Source organism: Ursus maritimus, unplaced genomic scaffold (assembly GCF_017311325.1).
Source record: "Ursus maritimus isolate PB19 unplaced genomic scaffold, ASM1731132v1 scaffold_2, whole genome shotgun sequence".
NCBI lineage: Eukaryota > Metazoa > Chordata > Mammalia > Carnivora > Ursidae > Ursus > Ursus maritimus.
This window is the reverse complement of record NW_024424452.1, coordinates 22,170,961-22,198,842: the sequence shown is the minus strand read 5'-3', so window position 1 is coordinate 22,198,842 and position 27,882 is coordinate 22,170,961. Positions and strand designations below refer to the sequence as shown.

General features: G+C 40.1%; 2 protein-coding genes across 5 annotated transcripts in view; one reads left to right on the top strand and one right to left on the bottom strand.

Moving 5' to 3' along the window:
• Positions 1 to 27,070, top strand: part of METTL9 (methyltransferase like 9) — a 45,895-nt gene extending 18,825 nt beyond the window's left edge. For 2 of the 3 annotated variants that reach the window (XM_040635230.1, XM_040635228.1), the window contains exons 3-5: positions 289 to 498; positions 6,326 to 6,510; positions 26,366 to 27,070. In XM_040635230.1, coding sequence (XP_040491164.1) covers positions 289 to 498; positions 6,326 to 6,510; positions 26,366 to 26,571 — 601 coding nt within the window. In that variant the 3' untranslated portion in view covers positions 26,572 to 27,070. The remainder of the gene's footprint in view (positions 1 to 288; positions 499 to 6,325; positions 6,511 to 26,365) is intronic. The other variant, XM_040635229.1, reaches the window with a different exon arrangement.
• On the bottom strand, positions 14,713 to 24,505 carry IGSF6 (immunoglobulin superfamily member 6). 2 transcript variants are annotated; one of them, XM_008697176.2, is made up of 6 exons: positions 24,349 to 24,505; positions 20,668 to 21,027; positions 18,338 to 18,432; positions 17,607 to 17,654; positions 17,151 to 17,231; positions 14,713 to 15,750 (listed from the first exon to the last, which is right to left on the bottom strand). In XM_008697176.2, exons 1-6 carry the CDS (start codon positions 24,452 to 24,454, stop codon positions 15,694 to 15,696), a joined length of 747 nt encoding a protein of 248 aa, XP_008695398.2. In that variant the 5' UTR covers positions 24,455 to 24,505; the 3' UTR covers positions 14,713 to 15,693. The 2 variants fall into 2 exon arrangements, with proteins under 2 accessions (XP_008695398.2, XP_008695399.2); XM_008697177.2 differs by lacking the exon at positions 17,151 to 17,231.
• Positions 27,071 to 27,882: the final 812 nt, after the last annotated feature.

Below are 27,882 nucleotides of genomic sequence, written 5' to 3'. Positions count from 1 at the left end.
TCCTGTTTCCTTTCCACCTTTTACTGCTCCCCCTTCTCCACTCTTTATGGAGTATTATTTGTAATCTCAGAGCCGAACGATACCTGGAGGTATTTTCTTATTTTACTAACTTTGCTTTTAACCCTATAAGCATATAAAAGGTAATGTATAATTTAATCATATAATCACATAAAATAAACATTTTGTAGGTTCAGGAGGCTATTGGGGCTGAATTACTGTGGTTGCTCTGAATGTATGTGGGGGTGCTTAATTTGCATGGATTCTTCCATTTTTGTCCTCTTTTTCCAGGTTGCTAGGAAGAGGCTCAATGTTTGTGTTTTCACCAGATCAGTTTCAGAGACTGCTAAAAATTAATCCAGACTGGAAAACCCATAGACTTCTTGATTTAGGTGCTGGAGATGGCGAAGTCACAAAAATCATGAGCCCTCATTTTGAAGAAATTTATGCCACTGAGCTGTCTGAAACTATGATATGGCAGCTTCAGAAGAAGAAATACAGGTATAATTTTTAGACATGGTTTGGGGTACATTTCTTGGTTTTAGATTATTTCTTCTTATTTAGTATATGTGCTGCCAAATCGAGCACTTGAGGAGTATATTATTTAAAGGATATGAATCAGAAACAATTTTCCGTGATTAGAAAATTTTTAAAACTTTCCATATTACAGGAGGATAGAAACTGAGAGAGAAATTACCTTTCCTTGTTAGTATTATTTTGGACTAGAGGAGTTTTCACTATGGAAGGAGAAGGGCAGGTGAGGGACAACTTGGTAAAGGGAGATCAGATGTAAAGACTTTTCCCTGATTGGAATCTGACATTCTTAAAGCTTGGATTTTGTTTCTGTTTTTGTTTTTCAGTGAAAAAAATTTTTTTGCTGTGGTAAACTGCATAACATCGAATTTTCCATTTTAACCATTTTTAAGAGTACAGTTAGTGGTATTAAGTACATTTACGTTGTGTAACCATCACCACCATCCATCTCTAGAACCTTTTTGTTTTTCCCACTGAAACTCTGTACCCATTAAACACTTATTCCCCAAGCCACCCCCCCCCCCCCCCACCATTCTGTGTTGTGTCTCTATGAATTGGACTACTCTGGGAACCTGAAATAGGAATTATACATTATTTGTCCTCTTGTGACTGGTGTATTTCACGAAACATAATGTCTTCAAGGTTCATCCATGTTGTGGCGTGTATCAGAATCTCCTTCCTTTTTAAGGCTGGATGATACTCCATTGTATGGATATACCACACTTGGCTTATCCATTCATCTGTCAATGGACACTTGGGTGTCTTCCACCTCTTAGCTATTGTGCATAACTTCTGTGAACATGAATGTTCAAATAACTGTTCGAGTTGCGGCTTTCACTTTTGTGGGTGTATACTCAGAAGTGAAATTACTGGATTATATGGTAAGACTGTGTTTAATTTTTTTAGGAATTGTCATACCATTTCCATAGCAGCTGCACCATTTTATGTCCCACCAGCAATGCACAAGGTTTCCAGTTTCTCTGCATCCTCGCCAATACTTGTTATTTATTTATTTATTTATTTATTTATTTATTTATTTATTTATGATAATAGCCATCCTAATGGGCATGAAGTGTCAAATCTTGGTTTTAAGACCATCTCCTGCTTGAAAGACTTAGGAAGAAGGTGTTCTTTTTCAGTATGGATTCTACTGAATGGGAGAAGAAGGTGTTGGGTACAGAATGCAGGAGGTGAGAATAGGGCCTGCCTCCTCTCATATTTTGGAAGTCAGGCTAAGCCTTACAAAAAAGGGAGAAAAGAATTATGCACTCTCTTTCCTATCCTCCTAAGTTTCTGCTCATACATGCTAACCCTAGAGACAGAGCATTGGTGTAGCTCTTGGAGCAGGACTGAATTGAACATTGGCAAATATGGAAATTCTTAGCTTGGAGAACAGAAGACCAAGTAGGAAGGGGGTGGAAGGGAAGGTTACAATCAACAAATATAATGGGGTTTTATATGGAAAGAGGAGTAAGTGTTGTCTTCGGTATCATCATGCACAGCCAGCTCTCAGAAGTTGAGGTAGAATTTAGGGACATTCACCTTCCTAACAGCTTGAGCATCCAAGTCCTTGCCACTCTCCATGTTTAAATAGCTGTTAGGGATGCTATTATAGGAGACTTCTATCTGCATGAGGTTGAACACCATGATTTGTAAGATGCCCCTTAGCTCTAGCAGTCTGTCTCAGGTTAGATCCTGGAAGGCCTGTGTCATAATAACTGAAGTATTTCTTCACTTAGAAATTAATGCATCATTTTAAAACTTGGAATGTTTTGGCCTTTGTTTTAACAGTGACTTAAATCATGCTAAATTCCTAATCTGATGCACTCCTTCCACTTAAAAAAATGTTTTGAAAGTGCGTATGGGGAGGAAGGTGTTTGAAACGTCTTCATTCCCCTCCTACTCACTTCAATTATCACACATCGTTCCTACCGTGCCTGACTTTAATCCATTATCTGGAGACTTGGAATCTTTCTTGAAAAGAAAATATTGTAGTTAAGAATTCTGCTTCTCAGGGCGCCTGGGTGGCTCAGTCAGTTAAGCGTCTGCCTTTGGCTCAGGTCCTGATCCCAGGGTCCTGGCTCAGCGGGGAGCCTGCTTCTCCCTCTTCCGCTGCCGCTCCCCCTGCTTGTGCTCTCTCACTCACTCCCTCTCACTCTGTCTCAAATAAATAAAATATTTTTTTAAAAAAAGAGTTGTTTCTCATGTTAACATCCTCTTTATTTTCTCTTTTTTTTTTTTTTTTAAATATTTTTATTTATTTATTCAACAGAGATAGAGACAGCCAGCGAGAGAGGGAACACAAGCAGGGGGAATGGGAGAGGAAGAAGCAGGCTCATAGCGGAGGAGCCTGATGTGGGGCTCGATCCCGTAACGCCAGGATCACGCCCTGAGCCGAAGGCAGACGCTTAACCGCTGTGCCACCCAGGCGCCCCTATTTTCTCTTTTTAATGAAAAGATATTGGAGACTGAAGTGCAGACTGCTGTTCACTCTCAGCCCATCACCCTGACACCAGACCATCAGGCTCTTTCTCACCTTAGCTGGGGAGAGCGGGTTCATTGACCTGAATAGCGCACTAGGAGAGTTTTCAGGTTGTCATTTTTACTCCACCAGTGACTTGCAGTGTGATTTGGCAGGTGACTTCTTCCACTGTTCTCATGAGGAAATCTTTTTTTTTTTTTTTTAAGATTTATTTATTTATTTATTTGACAGAGATAGAGACAGTCATCGAGAGAGGGAACACAAGCAGGGGGAGTGGGAGAGGAAGAAGCAGGCTCATAGCAGAGGAGCCTGATGTGGGGCTTGATCCCAGAACGCTGGGATCACGCCCTGAGCCGAAGGCAGACGCCCAACCACTGTGCCACCCAGGCGCCCCTCTCATGAGGAAATCTTAACCATGTGTCTTATTCCTGGGTTAATATGCAGCTTGAGTGGAGCCAGTACATTTGTCTTCGTTGGTGGAACTGAGTTTACAAATGACAAATCACCAAACAGAAGTAAAGATGAAGTTGGGCTTCTAAACGTGTAGCTGTAACTGTCCCCTGTGTTAAAGCCCTAATTTTCTGTTAGCAGCATGTCTTTCTTTCTTTCAAGATCTGCAGGTAATTCAGAGATGGATTTAGTGAGATTATTCTAGATTAAAACATGATCATAATGCTTGGCTTCTGCTTCCTTATAGATGGGCCCAAGACTTTTTTTTGTTTTAAAGATTTTATTTATTTATTTGACAGAGACAGACAGCCAGCAAGAGAGAGAACACGAGCGGGGGGAGTGGGAGAGGAAGAAGCTGGCTCCCAGCGGAGTAGCCTGATGTGGGACTAGATCCCGGCATGCCAGGATCACGCCCTGAGCTGAAGGCAGACACTTAACGACTCGCCACTCAGGCGCCCCGTTTTGTATTTTTTTTTAAATCAAGTATATGATTTATTTGTTTTTGCAGTTTATGAATTTAAATAGGCTCTTTGACTAAGGTATTAATTTACAAATAGTCCTTTTTAATGGTTCATCTCGGTTTTTAAAATGGGAATTGATAGTATTTGTATCCTGAAAGTAGGAGCTTTATAGTTTGAATGAGCTAAATCTGTTTTCTAAAATCATCATTGAAGTTACAAGTTCAGTACAATAAAGTGAGTTTGGAGCCCTAATGCCCTACTTAATTCAAGCAACAAAGGAATCTGACTAGTCCCTTGAAGTTGGTTAGAGTGTTGTTTTGGAGGAGGCTTTAGTTATCTAAAAAAAAAAAATCTAGACTGAAAAGAAGATGCAGCTGAGTGGTTTGTGCTCCTTTTATTCTACTGTTCGAAAATGCTCTCAAATATCACTATGCTAATGAGTTTTCTAAAACATCCCTCATTATACTTTTAGCATTTGCTAAGATAACTCTATGGTATCTACTCGGCATTATCAGAGACTTGTTTACCAAAGATCCTTTCTTCTGTTTCCTTTTTTCCCCCTGCCTCTATCATAACATGCCTCACCTGCCACATTCTGATTGTCGTAACCAAGCAGGAGTAAGTAATTTACAGAATTGCCTTAATGGCGTGGCTAACAAAGACTCTTGATAAGAGAATTCCTTCTCTCAGTGGATAAAACATTGTAAAGGACTTAGAAATGTTCTGAGAGAGAGAGAGGGAGGGAGAGAGAATGAGAGACTGAGAGTGGTGTGTTAACTTGCTTTTCTCTTACAGTTTTAATAGGGTGTCCTGTGCTTTATCGTTTTCTATATAGTTATTCAGATAATGAAGATTCTAGAGTATGGAATGGCATCTGTCTCCTGGGAACAGAGATATGCTCAAAAGGCCATAGGTTGTAAATGGAAAGTATCTTACACCACCCCCAGCCATTCTTAAAAATAGGAGGGACCCCAGGAATAGAAAACATGAATATATGATGTATTTTATTATTAAATTCCAATGGATGTAGAAAGTAGGATTTTTTGTTCATTTGATGTTCAAGAATTTGATGGCCTGGGGCGCCTGGGTGGCACAGCGGTTAAGCGTCTGCCTTTGGCTCAGGGCGTGATCCCAGCGTTCTGGGATCGAGCCCCACATCAGGCTCTTCTGCTATGAGCCTGTTTCTTCCTCTCCCACTCCCCCTGCTTGTGTTCCCTCTCTCGCTGGCTGTCTCTATCTCTGTCGAATAAATAAATAAAATCTTTTTAAAAAAAATTTTTTGATGGCCTGTTTCAAAAGACTTATTTATCCATTTTAGAAAGGGGGGGGCGCCTGGGTGGCTCAGTCGTTAAGTGTCTGCCCTCGGCTCAGGTCATGATCCCAGCGTTCAGGATCGAGCCCCGCATCGGGCTCCCTGCTCAGTAGAAAGCCTGCTTCTCTCTCTCCCACTCCCCCTGCTTGTGTTCCCTCTCTCTCTGTCAAATAAATAAATAAAATCTTAAAAAAAAAAAAAAAAAAGAAGAAGAAGAAGTGGGGGTGCAGAGGGAGAGAATCCTTCAAGCAGAACCCTCTACCCTGTGGCTGAGCACAGAGCCTGATGTGCGGCTCGATCCTGTGACCCACAAGATCACGACTTATGTGATCATGACTCATGAGATCGCGACCAGAGCCAAAACCAAGAGTTTGATGCTCGACTGACTGAGCCGCCCGGGCACCCTGACTAACCCTGATTTCTAAGCTTAGAATTACTAACTCACAGTTCCCTGGATCTCAGCAACTAGTTGAGTTACTAAAAGAAAAGGTGACTTCTTGTATTTTGCTTAAAGTTTAAAAGAGGTAGTTTTAAATGAATAATATGTTTTTAGGTAAAAAAAATTTGATGGCCTATTTAGAACCATTTTTATCACTTTATTTTATTATTATTATTTTTAAAGATTTTATTTATTTATGTGACAGAGAGACAGCCAGCAAGAGAAGGAACACGGCAGGGGAGTGGGAGAGGAAGAAGCAGGCTCCCAGCAGAGGAGCCCGATGTGGGACTCGATCCCGAAACGCCGGGATCACGCCCTGAGCCGAAGGCAGACGCTTAACGACTGCGCTACCCAGGCGCCCCCATTTTTATCACTTTATATCTTCATATGTATTAAACACAATTAGTTCTTATAAAGGAAGTATACGTTTTTAGTTTTGGAAATAGGTGAAATGCTAAATTTAAAGAAATAGGGTTGCTGTTTTTCTTTGCCTGGCCATTTTATTACCGCAAATATAAATTATAAATGAAAGGTCTTGCATTTACTTTGATTTAGAAGATAGAAGTTAGAGCCTATACTGGCATCTCAGTTATTCTTAAAAATGTCTTTAAGGGGGTTTGTATCAATCAAGTTTTTTCTGATGTTTTCAGAGTGCTTGGTATAAACGAATGGCAGAATACAGGGTTCCAGTATGATGTCATCAGCTGCTTGAATTTGCTGGATCGCTGTGATCAGCCCCTGACTTTGTTAAAAGATATCAGAAGTGTCTTGGAGCCAACTAGAGGCAGGGTCATCCTCGCCCTGGTTTTACCCTTTCACCCCTATGTGGAAAACGGTAAGTGTGGTCAGGTCGCCTCTTACCCAGCATAGATGTTTATTGGTGTTTGTGATTTCTGTTTTCTTAGAATAGCCTGGAATTTAAAGGAATATGGTTAACTCATGGAAAATATCACCTTGGTTAATGCTCATCTTAATGCGGATATTATAGAACTCTGGTACTCCCTTTACAGTGGTAATAGTGAATACTCAGGTGGGTCTGCCTGCTTGAAACTGAAAACCTGAAACGTGTCCATATTTTCTGCTCCTAAATGGAGCCTAAACCATTTATTAGCTTATAAGCTGAGTCAAAAAATAAGTGATGCCTTTTAATTTACCTACATTTATTGCCGAATGTCATCGTTGATTTGTACTTTACATGTCTTGTTCCAGACTCTCAAAATGATAAATGCTGTTATAGGTTTTACCCTTCTGAAGACCATTTGTGTTCCAGCATGTATCATTTCTTTGTGTGACATTTGGTTTTTTGATTGCATAGTCTTGCTCTTCAACAATACTGAATGAAGAGTATATTAAAAGAAATGGTTTGATTTCATAGGACTTCGTATTTACTGTGACCCGGTTGTAGTCACATTAACTCATGGTTTTAGCTAACACAGTTTGCATTTCAGGTCATACTGAAAGTTATGACTTTAAGCCTCTCCTTTGCAGTTTCATAAGTTCACGTGCAGTAATATAAAAATTATTTATTATGTAAGTAATACATGTTAATATTTAAAAATCTTTAGTTTTCCCATTTTACTGCCCAGTTCAGCCTTGGATTCAAAAACTCCAAGAGCTTGCAGACATTCTTAAGAAATCCATTACTATTTCACAAGTGTTGTAGTTATCAAATATCTGTGAAAATCTGTCGTAGGGAATAATGCTCATGTTTGCTTATCACCGTGGAAATCCAGTTAAATCCTTGCCACTCGCTTACTTCTTCATTTCTTTTTGTCCTTATTTTTTTCCCCTCAGGTCATAGTCCCTTCAGATTGAATGCTTGCTTTAACATTTACCAAATGGTTTTAGATTTATGTTGATGATGGGGGAAATGGAGAATTCCTTACACATGAGAGGGTGGGAAAGAGTGCAGGTAGACCTGATAGTCCTTCCCCCATCGAACTTCTCCATTTTTACATTCCTGGTGTAGAATCACTTGTCATGGTAAAGAAAACATTGCTTTAAGTGTGTGTGTGTGTGTGCGCGCGCGTGTGCACACGTGTACATGCAGTACAGTGAAAACCCTAGTAAATGTCCTTGATAACTCAGCAACCTGACCTTTTTTCAGTGCTGTTCCCTGTGTAATTAAGCCTCCGCTCATGTCTGCATTGCAATCACTAGTCATCAGGTTGTAAGGTCCCAGTTTCCTGTGTCCTGTTGGGCAACCACATGATAGAATTTTAGTGCTATTTCCTGGCATAGCAGGAGGTGGAAGAGCAGGGGAAGAAACATCAATCTAACTGTGAATTTTATTTCCTCGTGTTTCTCACACTGAAAATTGAGAGGATATCCAACTGGACAAAGCCTGAAAACAAGCTCCTTGATTGTGGACACATAGTACAGAGTTGCCTGTTGAGTCCAAGGAGTCTGACATGTGACACATAGCAAACCTGAGACAAGAAGCGTTGTTGCTGTGGGTGACCTTTAGTGACCTATAAATTTTGCACATTGCTCCATGGCACTCTATTATTGCTTCCTTTCTCTAAGTCACTAATTAGATCCTGATGATTTCCATGTGACACGGTGTGAGGACTGTGAACTGCAAAGTGACCTTGCTGTGTGAGTTCATGAATACTGGGCTGTTTGAAGAATACAGGAGTGTGCTTTGCATACTTGGCTCAATCTGTTTTTTAACAAAAAGCAATTGTAGATGAAATGATTTTTTGTAGTTTTTTTATCTGTCTTTAAGTCAAACCACAGCAATTTTGTTACTGTGGAATTTGGAAAAAAAATGTAAAATATGTCTTTCTAATTTCAATTTGAATTTATTTGGTTGACTGACCCAGTTTGGGTTAGAGGTCATTAAATGTTTAATTTTTTTAAAACTGTGATTTTTATTAAAAAATGCGATTCATGGTAAAAAGAGTTCAAGCAGCTAGCAAGAGGGCATACATGAAAATTTTCTCATCCCTTCCAGTTCACAGTCTTGTTCAGGTCTCTTGAATATTTTTCTTAAGATAATCAATGCAAATTCACTCTGTGTGCCTGTGACAAAATTGATTATATAATTAAATCCCATTGTAAATCCTTTGGTTGCCTTTTTCCACTTAAGTATATCTAGAAAATCATTCCTTACCAGCACATATGTACCTCCATCATCATCTGGATATAAGCAGTGGTATGTTGGAGCTAGTTTTACTGGCTCATGAGAGCTGATTATTGTCATGAAGTTAGTGAACTGGTCATTGAACATGACTGTTACTGAAACTGACTATCGTATAGTCAATGATGGGAGCACTTTCATCTTGGAAATTGGCAAACACTACAATAGCCTCTCCCCTCTCCAAGGTGGTTGGTAAACATTTACCAGCACACCACTGGATGTATAGCTTTATTGATGAAGCCCCTGTTTATGTACTCTTAGGTGCCAGCAGTTTGCTTTATAAATAATAGTGAAACGAACACTCTTAGGCAGGTCTTTGCACATGTGTAAATATGTATCAGGTTGCTTTCAGCTTTAAGAAACAGAAGGAGCGGGGAGCCTGGGTGGTGCGACTGACACTTGTTTCGACTCAGGTCCTAATCTCAGACTCTTGAGATCAAGCCCCGAGTTGGGCTGCACGCCCAGTGTGGAGTCTACTTAAGACTCTCCCCCCTCCCCCAACAAATAAATCTTAAAAAAGAAACAAGGAGCAACTAAAAGTTGCTTTTAAAAACGAAGAGTTTATTTTAGGAAAGCAATTCTGTGGTTGGGTTAATTCTGTTATACAGCTGTTCTGTTGAAGTTCAGAGCTTGCTTTTCTTCATCTTCAGTGCATTGGCATTCCTCTTAGAATTACAAAATGGCTAATGTAGTGCCAAACGTCATGTGTAGGCATGACAAAATCTTGAAAAGAGGGAGGGCCACCCGGTTGGCTCAGTCAGTTAAGCATCTGACTCTTGATTTCCACTCGGGTCATGATCTCAAGGTTGGAGCCCCACATTGGGCTCTGCACTGCATGTGGAATCTGCTTAAGATTCTCTCTTTCCCTTTCCCTCTGCCCCCTGCCTTGCCCCCTGGAAAAAAAGTCTTGAAAAGAGAGGACCATTTTCCCCCAAACATCTTTTTTTTTTTTTTTTTTTTACTGAGGGAAACCTTCCCCAGAAATCTTCCCATCACTTTTGGGCTCATTGTCAAGGATAGGGGCACATGTTCCTGCCCAGCCAGCAACTGGTGAGGGGAATGGGCCAGTCATGATGCCCTCTCTGGGTCTGGAGGGAGTCCTCTGCCCTGAGCATATTTACACTGTTGGGCTGAGCTTGCAATGAAGGTGAAAGGGAATTGGTACTCTTATGCCACAGAATATCTTCAGTCATTTAAAAGTATTTACTGAGTGCCTAGATGCTGGAGATACAGAGAGTGGAAAACACAGATATCCTTGCCCTCATGGAGCTTAGTTTTAGTGAGGAAGACAGGAAACAAATGGCATGCTGTTGGTGATAAATGTTACAGAGAAAATAAACTATAAAAGCAAGAAAGGGGCGTCTGGAATTGGGGGTTGGGTTTGGGTGCTGTAATTTTATTTTTATTTTTTATTTATTTAGTTTTTGAAGATTTTATTTATTTGAGACAGAGCAAGTGAGAGTGAGAGAGAGAGCACAAGCTGGGGGGAGGGGCAGAGGGAGAGGGAGATGCAAACTCCTCACTGAGCAGGGAGCCCAACGACGGGCTCAATCCTAGGGCCCTGGGATCATGACTTGAGCTGCAGGCAGGCGCTTACCCGACTGAGCCACCCAGGCACCCCTGGGTGCTGTAATTTTACAGGGGACTCAGGAAAGGGCCTCACTGAGAGGCTGACATAGAAAAAAAACCTGAAGGAAGTTAGGTCTAAGGTTATCTGTGTGATCCATTTCTAGAGGTGGAACTGCTTGTGAGTTTTCCAGATAGCTAGCCTGGGATCTTAACCCCATTTATGGAATAATCTTTTCCCCAGTGCTTTGAAATGCTACCTTTATCAGAGACTGAAGTCCCGTATGGGTTTGGTTTTATTAAGATTGATCCTTCTGTGTGTGCCAGTACCAAACTCTTTTCATTACGGTAGCTTAGCATACCTTTTAATTCAGAGCACTAACCCCTGTCTAGCAGTTCCTTTGCAGATTTTTCTTGCTTTATATATTTAACAGATCAACTTTAGCACTAGTTTAGCATTAGTTAATTTATAGATTAATTTAGGGAACATTGAGTCTTCCTCACTAAGAATAGGGTCTGCCTTTCATTTTATTCAATTCTTTATGTTCTTTAGTAACATAAAGTTTTCTTCATGAAGGTCCTACACAATTTTTGTTGGATTTATTCTAATGGTGTGTTTGTGTGTGGAATATTGTTAAATAGAAAATGTTCTTCTATCATTTTTTTAACTTTTAAATTTTTCCCAGCTTTTGGGAAATGGACAAATAAAAATTATACGTATTTAAGGTGCACAGCATGATGATTAATATACATATACATAGTGAAGTTAGTGCTTCCATCACCTCACGTAGTTACCCTTTTTTGTGTGTGATAGCACTTAAGATCTGTTCTTTTAGCAAACTTCAGGTATACAGTCCAGTATTATTAACTGTCATCATCATGCTGTACATTAGATCCACAGAACTTACTCGTCACTGGAAGTTTGTGCCCTTTGACCAGTGTCTCCCTATTTTCCCCACCCTCCGGCTCCAGGCAACCACTGTTCTACTGTCTGGTTCTACGAGTTTGACTTGTTTAGATTCCACATAGAAGTGAGATCATGCAGTATTTATCTCTCTGTGTCTGGCTTGTTTCACTTCCCATAATATCCTCGTTTCATCTGTGTTGTTGCAAATGGCTCTTTCATCATATTTTAGGATGAATGGTAGGTGTACATACCCCAGCAACTGATTTTTTATGTATGTACTAATTTTGTAATCTTTCACATTTTTGAATTAGTGTCTCCAGTAGCTTCTCTATTGATTCTCTTGTGTTTCCTTGATACATCTACAAATGGTTTTGCTACTTACTTTTCATGTTTCGACTTTGTCTAAGTGAATTGGTAGTTAATTCCAGAAAATGTTTTTAAAAATGGTAGGCATTTGGGGCGCCTGGGTGGCACAGCGGTTAAGCGTCTGCCTTCGGCTCAGGGCGTGATCCCGGCGTTATGGGATCGAGCCCCACATCAGGCTCTTCTGCTATGAGCCTGCTTCTTCCTCTCCCGCTCCCCCTGCTTGTGTTCCCTCTCTCTCTGGCTGTCTCTATTTCTGTCAAATAAATAAATAAAATCTTTAAAAAAAAAATGGTAGGCATTTTTGTCTTGTTTTTTACTTTAATGAGAACATTTGTACTTTAAACATGATGCTGTCTTTTGGCTTGAGATTGCTGCTGTTTGGCTTGAAATACATATTCTTTTAAATCTTGTTTCATTAGGGGCTTAAAAAGTCAGGAATCACTGTTGAGTTTTGTTACCTGTATATTCAACATCTATGGAGATAGTCATTTTGTTTTTTCTCTTTTGACTTGTTAAATGATTTGTATATGTATACTGTATATCCACCCTTGCACTTCTGCGCTTAGTCTTCTTGGAATGCATTGCTAGATTGTATTTACAAAAATTCTAAATAAATATATTAACAAAATATTGATGAATAACTGATTTATATCCGATCTTTTATTTATTTGGAAGATGTTATCTTTGTCATGTTTGGTATCAGTGTTCTGCTGGTTTTGTAAAAAAATAATTTGGAAGTTTTTCCTCCATGCTCTGGGCATGAATTTAAATTGCATGTGGCTCTCTGTTCTTGGATAGTTAGGTAGAATTTGCCTGTGAAACCAGCCAGGCCTGTGCCTGTTGAGAGGTAGCCTTTGACAATTTTCTTACTTTCTTCTGGGCTCATTGTTGTGGTTAAATTAGGCATATTTAGTCTTAAAACTCCCATAAGTCTAAATAGAAATAAACCAGACTCTGGTAGGACTGTTGTATGGAAAGAGCTTGGGCTTTGAAGGCTGGCCCTGTTTGAAACATGGGCCTCTCGTTAAGGTTAGTGTTTCATCTGTAAGAGTGGGGCTAATCTTACCTCAAAGTTCATCCTGAGTATTAAGGAATCTAATGTATAGGAGAGTGCCCTACCGTGTCTGTCCTGATCAGTGTTGTTATTTAATATGCATTAGAGGTAGGTCATCCCGTTCTGTTACTTTGTTTTTGTTTGTGGCTTTATTGATGCTGTTTGTTCACAGTCCTTCAGTTTGAAGTATCCGTCAATGTCCTTCAGGTCTGTTTGAGACCTCACTCTTTTCACAGTAATCATCATAATTTGATGACTTCATTAGGCATCGCAACTTTGTCTAGAAGTGTGCACTCTCCATAGGTTTATATGACTTGACCCCACAGAGTCTTCACTCTATGCCTGTGAGCCAGGGGTGTCCGATTCACTCAGGTCTTATGTAGCAGAGAAAAAGAAATTACTTGTTCTGAAAATCCTGCTAACATCTTTCAGTATGTGGTTGAAGTGCTCTTGTCTAGAGGGTAGAGTGTGTAGACACTAGAACCACGTCTTTGTTGTTTCCCTCTTGTTGGGAGTTGTTTCAGGGTTATTCTCTTCTCATTGTCATGGGAAACTCAAATCTAAACAGAAAGGTATAGCTTAATTTTTTTCCAGTGAAAATTCTGGATGCTCAACTAGTAGGAAAATTAATACTGCCAGGGATTCAACAAACACTGCTTACAGTGAGGGCTGAGGGTCGATGGCTGGGGAGTGAAGTGTGCTTCCTATCTCAGTTGACATGCTGAAAAAATACTTTTCTATAGAAACGTGTTCATTTGTATTCATATAAAGACATTGGAGAGCCTCGTTTTTACCAGGCAATGCAGGCAGTGGGAATACAAAGATAATGAAAAACTTGCTTCTAGTCTTAAGATACTTATAGAATCATACAGAAGATAGATGTATGCAGACAATGGCAGGATAGTCTGATAAGAAATATGACAAAATACTATGGGTTTAGAGAAGGAAAGACCCATTAACTGCTAGGGGAGGTTATGGAAGGTTTCATGTAGTAGGTGACATTTGAGCTTCGTTTGTATCTGAGAAGCATTTTACCAGGCAGAGGGAATAGCAAATGTAAAGCATTAGAGTGTGAACAAGGTGGGAGTAGGGAAGGACAAAATCAGTGTGATCCAAGGGTTACACGAAAGAAAGGCCTTTGACTGGGTAATAGTCTAGCACCCAATAGATGTTGTTGGCTAGATGGATGAATAAAGGAATGAATATTAATATATACATCACTAACTGATATATATGACCTAAGAGAATGTAACTACTTTCCCAAAGGAAAGTATATCCCAATTTCAGCTTAAACAGCAATCTTGGAAACACAGTCCTGGTTGCATTGGGTAAGGTTTATTCTAAATCAAAATGAATTATCGTAGGGATTTTGTCTGCTAGTTAAGTTACACAAAGAACAGTGTATTTTCAGCCCTGGGAGCGCCAAAATGTAATGACTCCCAAAAATGAAAAGTAAATGATCTAATCTAACACTTTCTATTCACCTGGATAGTTAGTGCTTACCCCCCCTTTTTTTTTTTTGCTATCTAGCTTAGAAATTCATTTATTTCATCCAAACCATCAGTCTCAAATTAGGGCTATACACCCAGAAGAACACAAGACTGTTTATTTTGGGTTAGAGGAGGAAAACATTAACATTTCTGTTTCTATGACTTTTTATGCCAATTGTTTAATTTCTACTTTTGTATATAAGTTACACATATATACATATATGCACATGTGCACACACACATGTACACACATTATACCCAATATACACAAATGCACAACACAGGCACTCACACATGTATATACACAAACACACAAATAAAAGGAGTTGACACGCCCCCTTTCCCATTTTTTCCTGGCACGTGTGATGACACATGTTGGAGACCACTGATTCAGGCCATCGTTGCAAAACATTTTCACTGGGATCTTAAAATATTTTAAAATTCTGTCTGGGTTTTAAAAATAGAATTCACCTCATTTAAGACCATTTTAAAAGAAACTAATGAAATAAAAATAGGTTGTAATTCATTTTTAATAACGAATGCACACTTGTGGGTACTTTAAATAGATTTTTACAATGAGGTAGCTTTCAAAGAACAATCTATAGTATGTTTTCTCAGTGAGATGGTAACAATTCCATAAACATCTTTGCAGATATCCCTTATCTGATATTCCCCTCCTAAATCGGTTAAAAATCAATATTGCAAAGGCACAGGCAAGCACAGGGCCTTGCTCACTGCTTCCCTGGTGCTGTTATTTGGCACAACACTGACATCTAGAGTTGGCTTAGGCTTCCGTGTTGTGAAGTTCTGGGTTTTCTGTTTAACCTCCCACGTTGGAGCTTCTATATTTTAGCTGTCATAGTCTTACTCTGTTTTCACTTTTTGCTGGTAGCGCGATGTAAGTGATTTTGCATACGCGGGCAGGAAAATGTGCTCTGTACTGTTGCCCAGTGGCAATACCAGAGGAATAGTATTCGCTCCAAGGTACTTTGCTAGTAAAAGTACTTTTACTTTTCTTCTTCCTTCTTTTTTTTTTTAACTCAAATTTTGGCACTTCCCTTCCTTTTTTCCTCCCTCCCATCTTAGTCTGATTGGCCCATCACGGCCACAGTCATAAAGACAATTCTTCCACTCAAGACAGGAGCACGTGTTGTGATTTCTAATCTTCAGTAGCAGTCCTCACATACCTCGTATGTCAAATGACACAAATTATAGGATATATGTTATGAAAATGGAAATTTTTAAAATGTTAGACTACTCAGAATTCTGGCAAGTTAGGAGAGTATTTTTCAGTCGTATTTTGTAGGGTTTTAGTATTTTGGTAATTACTGTTAGTGATAGTTTCCTTGTACTGTGGCATCCTTCCTTGTAGAGAATTCTTTTCCATTTAACTTTGATTGTTTTTTTAAAGCCCCGATGGGCGTATGTCATATAACACCACCATAACTTCTGGATTTGGATTTTCAGTGACTTAATTGAAAATTAAAACATATCTATGGTCTTTCATGGTTGGAGAGTGCTCTTCTGTTCTCAAAAGTGTTGTCTTTGTCCTGCAAGAGTAAGTAACAAGCCATATTTAAGGTTATATAACCAGTGATGCCCCAATGTAAGCAACATATAAACTAATATGCCCTCTTGCATTCTGTGTCCTAAGTAGCCTCCAGTAATCTTAAAGGTCTAGTTACTGTGCTTCCCGTATTTAGGGTAAGATGTGGGAACTAAAAATTAATTTTCTTTTCTTTTTTAGCATTTTTTCATTCTTTATTATATTTTATTAAATATATTAAGATTCCATTCATTGCATTTTTGTTGTCCATATTGTTGTTGAAGCAAAGGATTATTTGGCCTGTAGTGTTTTCCAGTCTGGGATTTGCTGACTATCCTCACAGTGTACAGTAGTAACATCTTCCTCTGTGCTGTGTTGAAAGTTAGTTTTCTTGTTGAGATGCTGTTGGGAGAGTCCTGGCTTACACTGCAGTACTTACTTCTAGACTGGTCTTCAGGACACTTACTTTGCCTGTTTGCAGAAAAAGATGCTCTGGCCTCATCAGTAAGGAAAGAGTGAACAGGCATTTATAATTATTCAGAGTGGTGTCTTAGGTCATTAGACCATTTCTTTATGTATTTGTATACACACTGAAGTATGAAATGACTGCTTAGACCATATTCTCTCCTGGATGAAAATCCTTTTTAAAAGTTGGATTAAAAAAAAAAACCGAAAAACACCTCATATCAGACACTTGTTATATTTGCCCTTTTGGCAGCTGTTCAAGAAGAAAAATCCTTAGTAGTGTATAAGTTCATTATATTATATACATTTTAATTTAAATCTGAGCAGCCTGATTGTGCATCATGGAGACTGTGAGTAACTGTTCCACTAGCACTAAAATAACATCTTGCTTGAAAAACCTGTTACATAGGACTTTATTAGAGACACTGTCAGATATCTTATAGAGACTATGACTGCATTCTTCCTGCCACTCTAACCTCAAAGACTGAAGAAATACTTGATTTTTATTTTCATTAGCTCCTCATTTCTACTGTGAATTTCTTTCTGCCTTATTAGCAATAAGTGATGTTTTCTGTATAATTTGACCCACAATTGTTTGCAGCATTTACTTATTGCCCAGTACTGCATGCAAGGTACTGTGCAAGGATCTTTTAATCCACAAAAGCATCCTTGTCTGAATTGAAAACATTGCCTATATCCAGTGTGTTTCTGAAAGATTCTATGTCACTAAGATGCCAACCTCGTCTCTTTTAATATTGTATCAGATGTCCTTTGTTATGTATGTATCAAAACAGGTTCTATATAAAAATGTATTCTATGTGAAAGTCCTCTTTCAGACTCCTCTATAGGAAAAAGTGATTACTGATGGCTTGTTGGCCGCTTAGCTTTTTCAAACATGCTTTAGATCTGCATTACATCTCTTTGATACTTCACACTTACAGGTTGTTGTCTTGTTTCCATGTGTCTCTTACTATATAGTTCCTGAGCAATTTCCTGAAAAATACGTCGGGCACTCTTCTTCTGTAACCACAAATGAGAAAAAATGCCTGTCTCTCTTAGGACTAGAAGAGATGATTATTGCATGTCATCTGAGCTTTGTCTTTCTCTACTGCCACCAGTCAGAGAAACTACCCCCCCACTCTCACCCCCCAGCACGTCTACACTCACCATTAATTCTTGTAATCTGAGTATGTTAGGTAGGGTTTATGGTTGAGAATGATCACATTTGAATCATAGTTTACCACTTGAGATTATCCTTGAGTTTCTCAGTAATAAGAAATGGTATCTATGGTTGAAAGTTACAATGATGTTCTCTGTGTTTTTTCATTATTTCGGGATTGAAATAATTACAACCAGCCACTGTTTAAAAGGTATTTTACAAGTATTGGTCTGTACCTTTTGTGAATCTTCTGTTTCTTTGTTTCTTAAAGAGTTAGATTTTGACTGTCAAGAAGAAAAGGAAAGTCTTGTAAGACATTTTATGCACTCAAAACAGTTGTGGCAGATATCTTGTACCATATTAAGATTAAACTAACTTAACATTTAAGTGATACACAGTAAGAGTTAATTTCTATGTCATTTCTGAGATGCTTTTATTATATTAATAAAATAACAATTCATATTGATGTTGATTACAGGCTTTGTCGTGATCCTAATATAGCATATATATATATATATCCCCTCCCTCTTAGAACCTATAAACAGCCAGAAGATATTCCTTCTCAAAAACTTTGGGTCTTTTAAAAGTATTTTAAAGCAGCTTCTAGTCTCTTTGTTAACTCCTTTTTGCTCTTAAAGGCTGTTCTTAGGCCTTTTATAGGTAACAGTAATGCTTCCCAGCAGAAAGACCACATGTAAGATAGTTATAGAGAAGGATTTCTTATTCTCATATTACTGGTTTTAAAGAGAAAACATTGCAAGTTTTGTACTCTGGTTAGTAATAATTTCAATGATGAGAATTTACACTTCCATAGACGGTTCCTGCAGGTGGTGTTTCCTACAGATGTACAGGAGGATGTTAATTAGGTGAGCTATTTCTGAGGCTCACTTGTGGAGAGATGGAAATTATTTCCTTATGATAATATTCAAGGCTACAGGGACATCTAGAGCAAGGAAATTTGACTTACTTTGGAGAGGATTACGAAGATCACGAGTGCACCAGTGATGTAGATAGACAGCAGTGATAGAACAGCTATCAGGAGACTGTGTTGTTCCTTCATTTCTTTGTTAATTACAAACACAGAAAGAGCCACAGTCACTACTGAAACATATTATTGCAAATACATGTATAAAGTATAACTGGAGCTGCAAGTGTTAGAGGTGAAACATGAACTGCTTTGTTTGGCTATTTGTTTGAAAATTTATTCAGGGTCTCTTGATTCAGAAGACCCTCAAGTATGTGATAGTATTAAAACCAGTTCATCAGTTCTTTAAATATGTTATACCAAAGTTGTTACTCCTTTTGAAAACTAAAAAAATTTTAAATTCAATTAATTACTTGTCATAATGCTAAGAATCACTTTTTATATAACACATTATTTGAACTTAGGTAAACATTTTAGGACAGTTTGTTCAAGGGCATTTAAAATTTCTTTTGGTAGAAATGATGTACAAGGGTCACCAATGGTCTGTTCATGGAATTAAGATATTTTTTGCCATGTATTTGTGAAAGCTGACATTATAACCTTGAACTGTTTCATATACACAACTGAATAGTATGGTCTGTACGAAGATCTGAGAAGGCCATACGTGGAGGACCTTCGTTAGGACTTCCTATACCCTTAAACGACAGGCATTGTTACACATGCCCCTTCTTTCTAATAAAGCTTTAGAAGTAGAATTATTGAATCCATTTTCCCATTCTGAATTTCTCCCTCCTTGCAGGAAGTGTCCCGTGCTCCGGGTGGGCATACAGCAACACGCCATGTCTTCAATTACCTCATTATTTGAAGCACAGAATACAGTTAGATTTGTAATTATTACCTGAACAACCTGTACTTTTCAATGAAATATCCCATGATCTCCATTTGTACAGCATACATTTTTGTAAAAAATTAACCATATCTTTAAAATTTTTAAAAAAAGTTTCAAGTGCTAAATTAGGAGCTCTGTAGAAGAGGCCGGAAATGGCAGTGTCTGTCTTAGTAATGCTTCCATTTCTGCTCTTAGAGAAGAATCTGTCTTCACATGAACTTGCAGTTTTGAGACCTTTCATCTCCTTACAAACTATTTTTAGTTTTGGCTAACATTTCTTTTTCTTTTTTTTTTTTAAGATTTTATTTATTTATTTGACAGAGAGACAGCCAGCGAGAGAGGGAACACAAGCAGGGGGAGTGGGAGAGGAAGAAGCAGGCTCCCAATGGAGGAGCCTGATGTGGGGCTCGATCCCAGAACACCGGGATCACGCCCTGAGCCAAAGGCAGACGCTTAACGACTGCGCCACCCAGGCGCCCCGGCTAACATTTCTTATAAGAGACTAAAGCAGTCGGATATATAAGTCTCCAGAATTCTTGTATATTTGTTTTAATATCTGTAGCTATTTAAGCATACTTGCTATAAGCCGGGCATCATCAAAAGTGCTTTATGTGTATTAACTCATTTATAATTTATATTATAGGTGAGAATAAACTAAGGTTAAATGGCAATGGGATACCAAAAGCCCATTAGAACACCCCTAGTAATTAAAAGCAGGGATTGTAATATAGGATGATCTCAGGTCCCTAAAGTCCTATTTTAAAATGGTAACACTGGTTGATTTTGAGTTAATGTTTTAATGATTTCAGTGCTCATCGTACCAGAGTCCTTTTTAATGGAAGAGACCCAAAAAGTCAAGGATTATTTCCCTTCTCTCCTTTCCCCTAGAATTGTGTGAGGCCTTTTTCCTGACATTTCTTAATTTCTTAATTTGTAGGATGTAGCTGGGTTCAATACCCTCACTTGAATGAGGAAATTCAAGGTTTTAGCAAATCTCAAGAAGCCAGTGTCCCACTGATCCATTTCTGTTCTTCTGTCTGAGCAAAATGGGTGGGGTCAGAGGTCCCCCAGTGGCTTCTCCTCAAATTTGTGTTTGTTTTCCATACTGCCTTTTTCTTCCCTGGTCCAATTTATTGGTCACTTACGCTTTGCTCTAGATGGTGCAATGCCAGCCCAGTTCCTGAACAAGCTGCTCGCTAATCATCCCAAGTATCCCTTTGGACTTGGCACATTACCAGCCACTGTCATTCACAAAAGGAGGACCTGTTGGCCAGCCTGTGCGAGTAGAGTGCAGACACAGAGAGAGAGCCCTGATTTTGTGTCTGTGGAGGCTGAGATGGGATTGGAGTCGTTCGCCTGTCAGCTTGTGTCAGATCACGCCCTTCACTGGCTAGGGTATTGAGTTAGCACATCTGTCTCTCCATCTCTGCATATAAGTAATGTGATGCATTTAAAGGGCTGAGCAAAGCCTCAGCCGACTGACCTTTTACCACCAGTACGGTCCCTTCTCCGGTCCGCTTAGCTCCTGGTTCCTTTGATTTGGGAAAGAAGATTCCACAGATGTAGATCGCGCTGTCATTCTGAGTCACCCTGTTTACAGTGAGGGAGACTTCTCTTTCTGTCAGGGCTTCCTTCACTGTGAATTTGCCCGCCTCGCCGGTACAGCTGTCCGCGCATAGGTTCTCAGGCTGCTCAGCACCATAGCGAAACCACAGGCTTTCTGGTTGCGTTGAAGGGCACCCCTTGTGGGAGAACGAACACTGAATGGTCACGGCCCCTTGAGTGTGGGCCACTTCAAGGTAAGGCGGTTGATGGACAGAGATCATACAGTCATGAGCACCACCTGTGGGAGGAAGCACACGAGCCACGTTTAGTGGGCTTCTCACTTCCCTTTGCCTGTGCTTCTGTTTTACTGACATTTTGGGGCTAGGGAACTGCAGATTCCTTTCTTCTTCTTACCCCTTCCTCAGCACAAACGAGACTATACTATTAAGACACCAGTGGTCCTCACTTTTCCTAATTCCTCACATTCGCTGACCTTAACCTACTGTTTGCTCTGATGTCTGATTACTTGAGGACAGAGAGGTTCCAGTGGAGTCAGCATTGCGGGCAGAGGGGCCAGCAGATCTGGAGTCGGGAATTTGGGGTCCCCGAGTTTACTGCTGGTGTCCTTACAAGCTTTTCTTTGATCTCTGAGCATGCTTCCTCATCTGTACCCCTGGTCTCCCAGGAGTGTTGTAGTCAGTGTGGTAATGGGTATCAAAGCCCCTCATGCAAGTGTCGCTGCTGACTGAGCATATGAGTGAAGGGATTTTTTTTTTTTTTTTTTTTTTTTTTTGCCTTGTGGGGGTTGGGATTGCTAGGAATTCATGGCAATTCACAATTATTCCTTTGTAAGCCTGGTTGTCCCTACAGGAAACATAAAAGACAAGGTGCACACCTGGGGAAATAAAGCCCTGGCTTAGCCTCCAGCATATTTGGTTACCAAGCAGAGACCGAATGAGTTAGCCGTGCCACAGCTAAGCAGATCTGATTTCTTCCCGCACCAGTACCCTGCTTTGTAGTCCCTTGTAGCTTCTGTCTTGTTTGATGAACAGTGTTGTAATAAAGAGCACAGACTTGAGTTCGGATCCTAGCTCTGTGGTCTGTAGCAAAGTGGGGATAGTACATGCAGCTCGTGGAGTTAGTGGGAGGTTTAAGTGAGGCCATCAATGCATAAGGAATACTTACTTGGCTAAGCCTTAGTAAGAATTTAATAAAAGGTAGCTATTTCTGCTGCCGCGCTGGTCTCCACTTCTCCTGTTCCCATGGTGTCACATGCCTGTTTTAGGGGTAATTGTGGGCGTCTCAGTGGGCGTTAGCAGGCCTGGGACTAGACACCCTGTCCAGTGCTCTCTCTGCCGTGTGCGTCCTCCAAGTTATGCTGACTGGGTCCCCACCTTGGCCTTCTGATCCCAGCCCGTGAGGTGGAAAGCCACTCTGATGTTTATAAATGGGAAAATCTGCCCTAAACCTCTTTTTGGGGTAAAGGGGGGTCTACATAAAATAGTATTGGCTGAGACAAATTGGAATTTATGCCAGTTTTTAGTTTGACTTCTGCCTGGTTATTTGTTCTGAATGGTCTTACTTGTCTGAGTTTGTCCTTTGCTACTGTAAATGAAATTGAGAAGTAATCCAGGTGGTCTGATGCTTGAATTTCAGACAGGAATTTTTTGTTTTGTTTTTTGACCTAACAGTTTTCTTAGTCTTCGTCCAGAACTAGAAGATAAATTTAAATTAGAGTCATGGCATTTGTGATGCAAATATATCCTCACCATGTTTTAATTTTAGTATATGTACAATCTGAGATGAGCTGGGAGTATTTTAGTGACCTGATAAATATAGACCAGAGGAGAGGGTAGGGTCGCCTGCAGAAGACCAGCAGGCTCCTCACTCGTCTGCAGCTGAGGGATTGGACTCACTCCAAAGTCTGGTAAATACAGCCTCATGTCTCCTACTCAGAGGTAGCCCCCCTAGAAGTACAAACACTTTGCAAGTTGTAATGATCAATATATATTGGGGGTTTCAAATGGAGTTGGGCCCACCAAGATCTAACAGTTAACCAACAGCATCTCAGTCTGAAGTCCTCTTTTAGATAGAGTCTTAAAAGGGAAGCTGACTTTTAAAAATTTTGGAGAACTAATGTCCTGGGGAAGAAGAAATATTTGCAACTTTGGAGTTTCATGTCTCTACTTATTTCCGACTTCTACACGGTTAGTCTGAGTATGGGAGAAGAGCGGTCAGCTATTTCCTTTGAGAATGCTGACGGGTGAGGAAACAGCTGCCCCTCCCCTGCACCAGTGACACAGTCTCTTTGCAAAAGAGAGAAGTTTGGATAATGGGTCACACCAACCCTAGTCCTGCAAGAATTTCTCTTTAAGAATTCTCATATCCTATAGGATTCCACCCCCCCATGCAGTGCCATCTGAAAATGTCAAAAGTTTATCTTCTTGGTGGAGGGAATAAAAAAAAGATCACTTTAGGGGCACCTGGGTGGCTTAGTTGGTTATGTGTCTGACTCTTAATTGTCTTTCTCCCTCAGTCCCTCCCCGCCCTCCTCTTAAAAAAATCACTTTACTGTGATCCAAGCTGGAAAATGAATAGAAAACTGATTTTTGACACTTCACATGGAGAATTTCAAGTATACTCAAAAGCGGCCGGCTGGCACAGTGAACTCCCTGCTGCTCATTGTCCCAGTCTTGTCTCGCCTCTCCCCCAACTTGCTCCTTCACTCCCCCCACCTGCTCCTTCACTCCCCCCCCCCATTCCTTCACTCCCACATGATTGTAGGGTAAATCTCAGATAGTCCCTCTTCACATCTGTCAGAGTATATCTTTAAAAGATAAAGATTCTTCTTTAAACTAATACTAATGAAAATAGTTTATGAAAGTCATTTACGGATTAGGGGGAAAAATCGAATATTACTGAAATCACCCATAGTCCTTGTGCCCCAAATAACCATTGTTAACATTTTGATACATTTCTTTACAGATGAGAAAAAAAATAATTTTAAGAGCTTTTGCTACCTTCCCTGTGCTACGATGAGGACTTTGTGAGCAAATCTGAGATTATTAGCTTTATTACAACTGTGATGAGATAGATTATTAGAACCACTTTCTCCTTCATAGAGGAAAAAGTCAGTATGGGCAGACTTTAAAAAATATATCTATTATGGGATGGCTATGCTCTATGGAAGGAGGCTTGGCAGCTTTTTTTTTTTTTTTTTTTTAATGACAAGTATTTTTTAATTTACAGAAATCTGGCTTTTCAGACACCTTATTCTCTGAAAATATTCAGCAAGTATTGTGTAGTGCCTGTCCTGGGCAGCGTGTGTTTGCCTGTAAGGACGTGGCATTGTTGATGACTAGCACATGCGATTTTAAGAACATTTTCAACCCTTTGTTTGGCGAGGTGCTCTTCTCTAAAGCAGCAAAGGGAATTTTCAAGGTTAATCTGAAACGTTTTCTCAGCTATTCTTTCATTACCTATTTGTCTTGGGGGAAAAGACCATTTCCATAGTGTTAGACATTTAAAAATTAATCTGTAGGGGCTTAAAATATAAATGCATTAGGTGAGGAATAGTGATTGATTAGATAAAATGGAGGAGAAAAGAAAAGAACCTTACCGACATAAAAGAGAATCAGATTGATTTCCAGGCCAAGAACGATCCTGCCTCCCTTCACAGTCTCCATTTCTTGGGGTGTGCGCGTGCGGTGGTGGGCACTGTGCATTTGAAGAGAGTTGGCTCTTTTCTTTCTGTCTCTTTAGAAAAGAAGAAGTGAAGAGAGGAACTCTTATTAAGAAACCGTAACGGGGAACTTTTTGAAATTGTGTAAAAGATCGTTTGTAACCCAGTTTCACCACTTAGAGTTGAGATTTTAGCCTAGAACATTTCTAAATGTTCATGTGGTAAATTTTTTCTTGGACTTGTAGATGTTTTGAGGGAGATTTTCATTTACATGTAGCATGTATTCCCAGGAAAGAGTATTGTTTGACAGGGAATTGGTACTTTAAATTTCCAGAGTAGTTCGGTTGCTGATCCTGAGGCACCTACTGTGTGCTCAGTGCTGGGCCACTAACACTGGAAGGCTGGAAGAAGCAGGAGGAGTGTCTTCATAGAGAAGAGGAAAAACTAGTGAACACTGAAGAAATACGTTGCGTGGCATTAACGAGTTATACCTCAGATTTGTGTCACCCCTTGTTAATGGGTTGTTGAAACCAAGTGTGTGCCCTCTGTCGTGGTTCCCTCCTCCCCACAGGTTCTTCCCTGGAAGCAGCAGAGACGGACTCTGGCTGACTTCAGTGAGAGGGAATTGATGGAAAGGATTCAGAGGTAGTTCACGTGGTTACAGGAGGATTGGAGAATCATGGGTGGGGTCTCCAGCCAAGGCAGACGCCTCAGATCATGCTGTAAAACTGATCTGAAGAACGTCCTGCTGCTGCCAAGCACTAGGGACTGTGGCACGGACCACACTCTGGTGCTCGTACCACCCGATGCCACCCCAGCTGCGTGGTCTCATGGCCGCTGCTCTGCCCCCCAGGGAAGAGCCTGCCTCCCACTTCTCTGGGTCAGTCGCGCTTCATTCCACGTCTCAGGCGAGTGTGTCTGAGCTTAGGTCATGTGCCAGCGCCTCCCTCCGCTGGAAGAACAGTGGGCAGAGCTACTTCCCCAGGCTTTGCCTCCTACAAGACGCTAGGAAGAGGGTGCAGGTGCTGGGCCACCAGGAAGAGTGAACAATCGTTCCCTGCGGTATTTGTACTCTTGGCACCTGTTGATGATGTATGTTCTCACAGAAAGCTACTCTCTGTCTGAAGTTATGTGTGGGTTTTTTTGATCTCACAGGACCTAAAACCACCCCAGAATTGACATCTACCCTTATCTGTGTGTCCATGTGTCTGTAGCCAATGCTTGGTGTGAACTTGAAGGCCTGAAGACCTTATCCAGGCGCCCCCGCCTCCACTCCTCAGGCTTCTGGCGCTGAGGGGCTTGGAAATGACGGATACAGACTTCAGCCATTAGTCCAAGAAATGCCAGGCTGACTCATCCATTCTAGTGCTCTACCTCGCTCTGGCTTCGGAGCTTAACTTTTATAAAATTGTTATGAAAAGTTGGGGAGTGGATCACCTTCCCTTGAAAAACACACCGATGGTCTTTCTCAGTGAAAAGCCTTTATTAGTCTATTTTCAGCCTGATAAACCTTTCTAGTTCATACGTTGCATACATTTACTACATCATGGGTATATTTTCTTGCGTTTATCCCTAAACCTTCTTGCACATTTTATGGGTAACTCTCGGCTTCCATATTCCTGTATTTAATGAGGAGTTCTCCAAAACCATGAACACTTACAACCCAGTGGGTCTAATGGAGGGTAATACCTAAAACTGTCAGAGAAGGTAAAAGTATGGGCTTTGGATCCAGATAAACCTGGGATAACATTTCTGCTGTTGCCCTCACTAACCTTGCAAGCTTGGGCGAGTCCTCAGCCCTCTGGGTTCATACTTCTCTCTGTCCTCCTCCTCAGGGGGTATTGGGGAGATGAGTCATCCAAGCACCCCGTGCTTGGCACATACCAAGTCCTGGGCAAATGTTGTTCCTCCTCCCCTCTCTCTTTGAATAACTTAATGTTTCTATTTGTTTTAGTAGGTGGCAAGTGGGAGAAACCATCAGAAATTTTAGAAATCAAGGGACAGAACTGGGAAGAACAAGTGAATAGTCTGCCTGAAGTTTTCCGAAAAGCTGGTTTTGTTATTGAAGCTTTCACCAGACTGCCATACCTGTGTGAGGGCGACATGTATAATGACTACTATGTCCTGGATGATGCTGTCTTTGTTCTCAAACCAGTATAAACACGTGGAGGCCCAAGTCTTCAGAGCCCACCCCAAGAATGTACACTCCAGAAGAGGGTCTGCGTTTGCGATTATGTGAAGGGAGGACCTTTGGGGACTGCCATTCTAAATATCATGTAGGAATTTAAAAAGCCAAAATACTAATTATTTCTTTGTAGTGTGTAAAAGGAATGTTTTTAAAAAACAAAACCCAACTCTTTGAGGATTTTTATCAACTCTTTGCTCAGTATACAGGTCACAATCCAAGTATGGAAGATATTTTTTATACTTAATTACAGTATGGACTCATTCCCAGTCAAAGCAATAGTCATGACTTCACACAGAACCAATAAATATGGATTGTTTTTAATAAAATGAAGACTGGCAATAAAGCTGTCCGTTCAATTGCAAATATTTGGTTATAAGGTATAGCCACTGATACTCTTTCATGTTTAGAAATTCTTTCTGTCATTATTCAAAAAATGTTTTTAATCATGCTAATAAACTTTTTTGGAGATGACTCTGGCATCATGTTTGAGTTAATATAAGGCTTCCCTAGGATCTTTTATTGCTTTGGCTTCAGGGGTGCCCAAATAGCAGCATTATGTGAAAAGTGCAGTTAGGACTATGTGATAAAGGCTTCCGACTGGGTGGAAGCCGGGGGATTATTGCACATTGTGGTCAACACTGAAGTGAGGCAGTCTAGACTAACGCTTGGAAGAACCACCTCATTCAGATCTAGTACTTCAGGGACCACCCCCCATTCCCCATTGCATGTTGCTTTGGGAAATGCAAAACACTGGCTTCAGACTTTGTGATAGCTTCCACCCTATACTCAGAATTCTGCTTTTCTGGACAATCTCAGGTTCTCAGAATTGAAACATTTCGGTTGTGGCTGCTGACAAAATGCAGCCTAAAAATGTTTTAATTCCACTTCTTACTCTACACGTGTATACCTCTTTCCCAGAACCTGGTTCTTCCTGAAATCCTTAACTGAGTTTGCCAAGAATATGGATTGGTGAAGACAATGTCAGACTCCTACATTCTAGAATCCGTGAGTGCCTCCAACCATATACCCACAAATGTTGCAATAGAGGAACTGATTAGCAAGATCAATAACCATTGTGCATATTCCAAAGAGCAGAGCACTTAACCCAGAATCTAAAATATCAGTAATAATATTACAGAGACGTGGATTTGAGATTGTGGTTATTAACAATATGTTATTCTCATGACTTTATTTCTTTTTTTCAGCCAGGTGTTTCATTAAATATTCTCATTTATATGCTCATAGAAGTCATCAAGTCAACACATTTACTGCAACACCTGGGT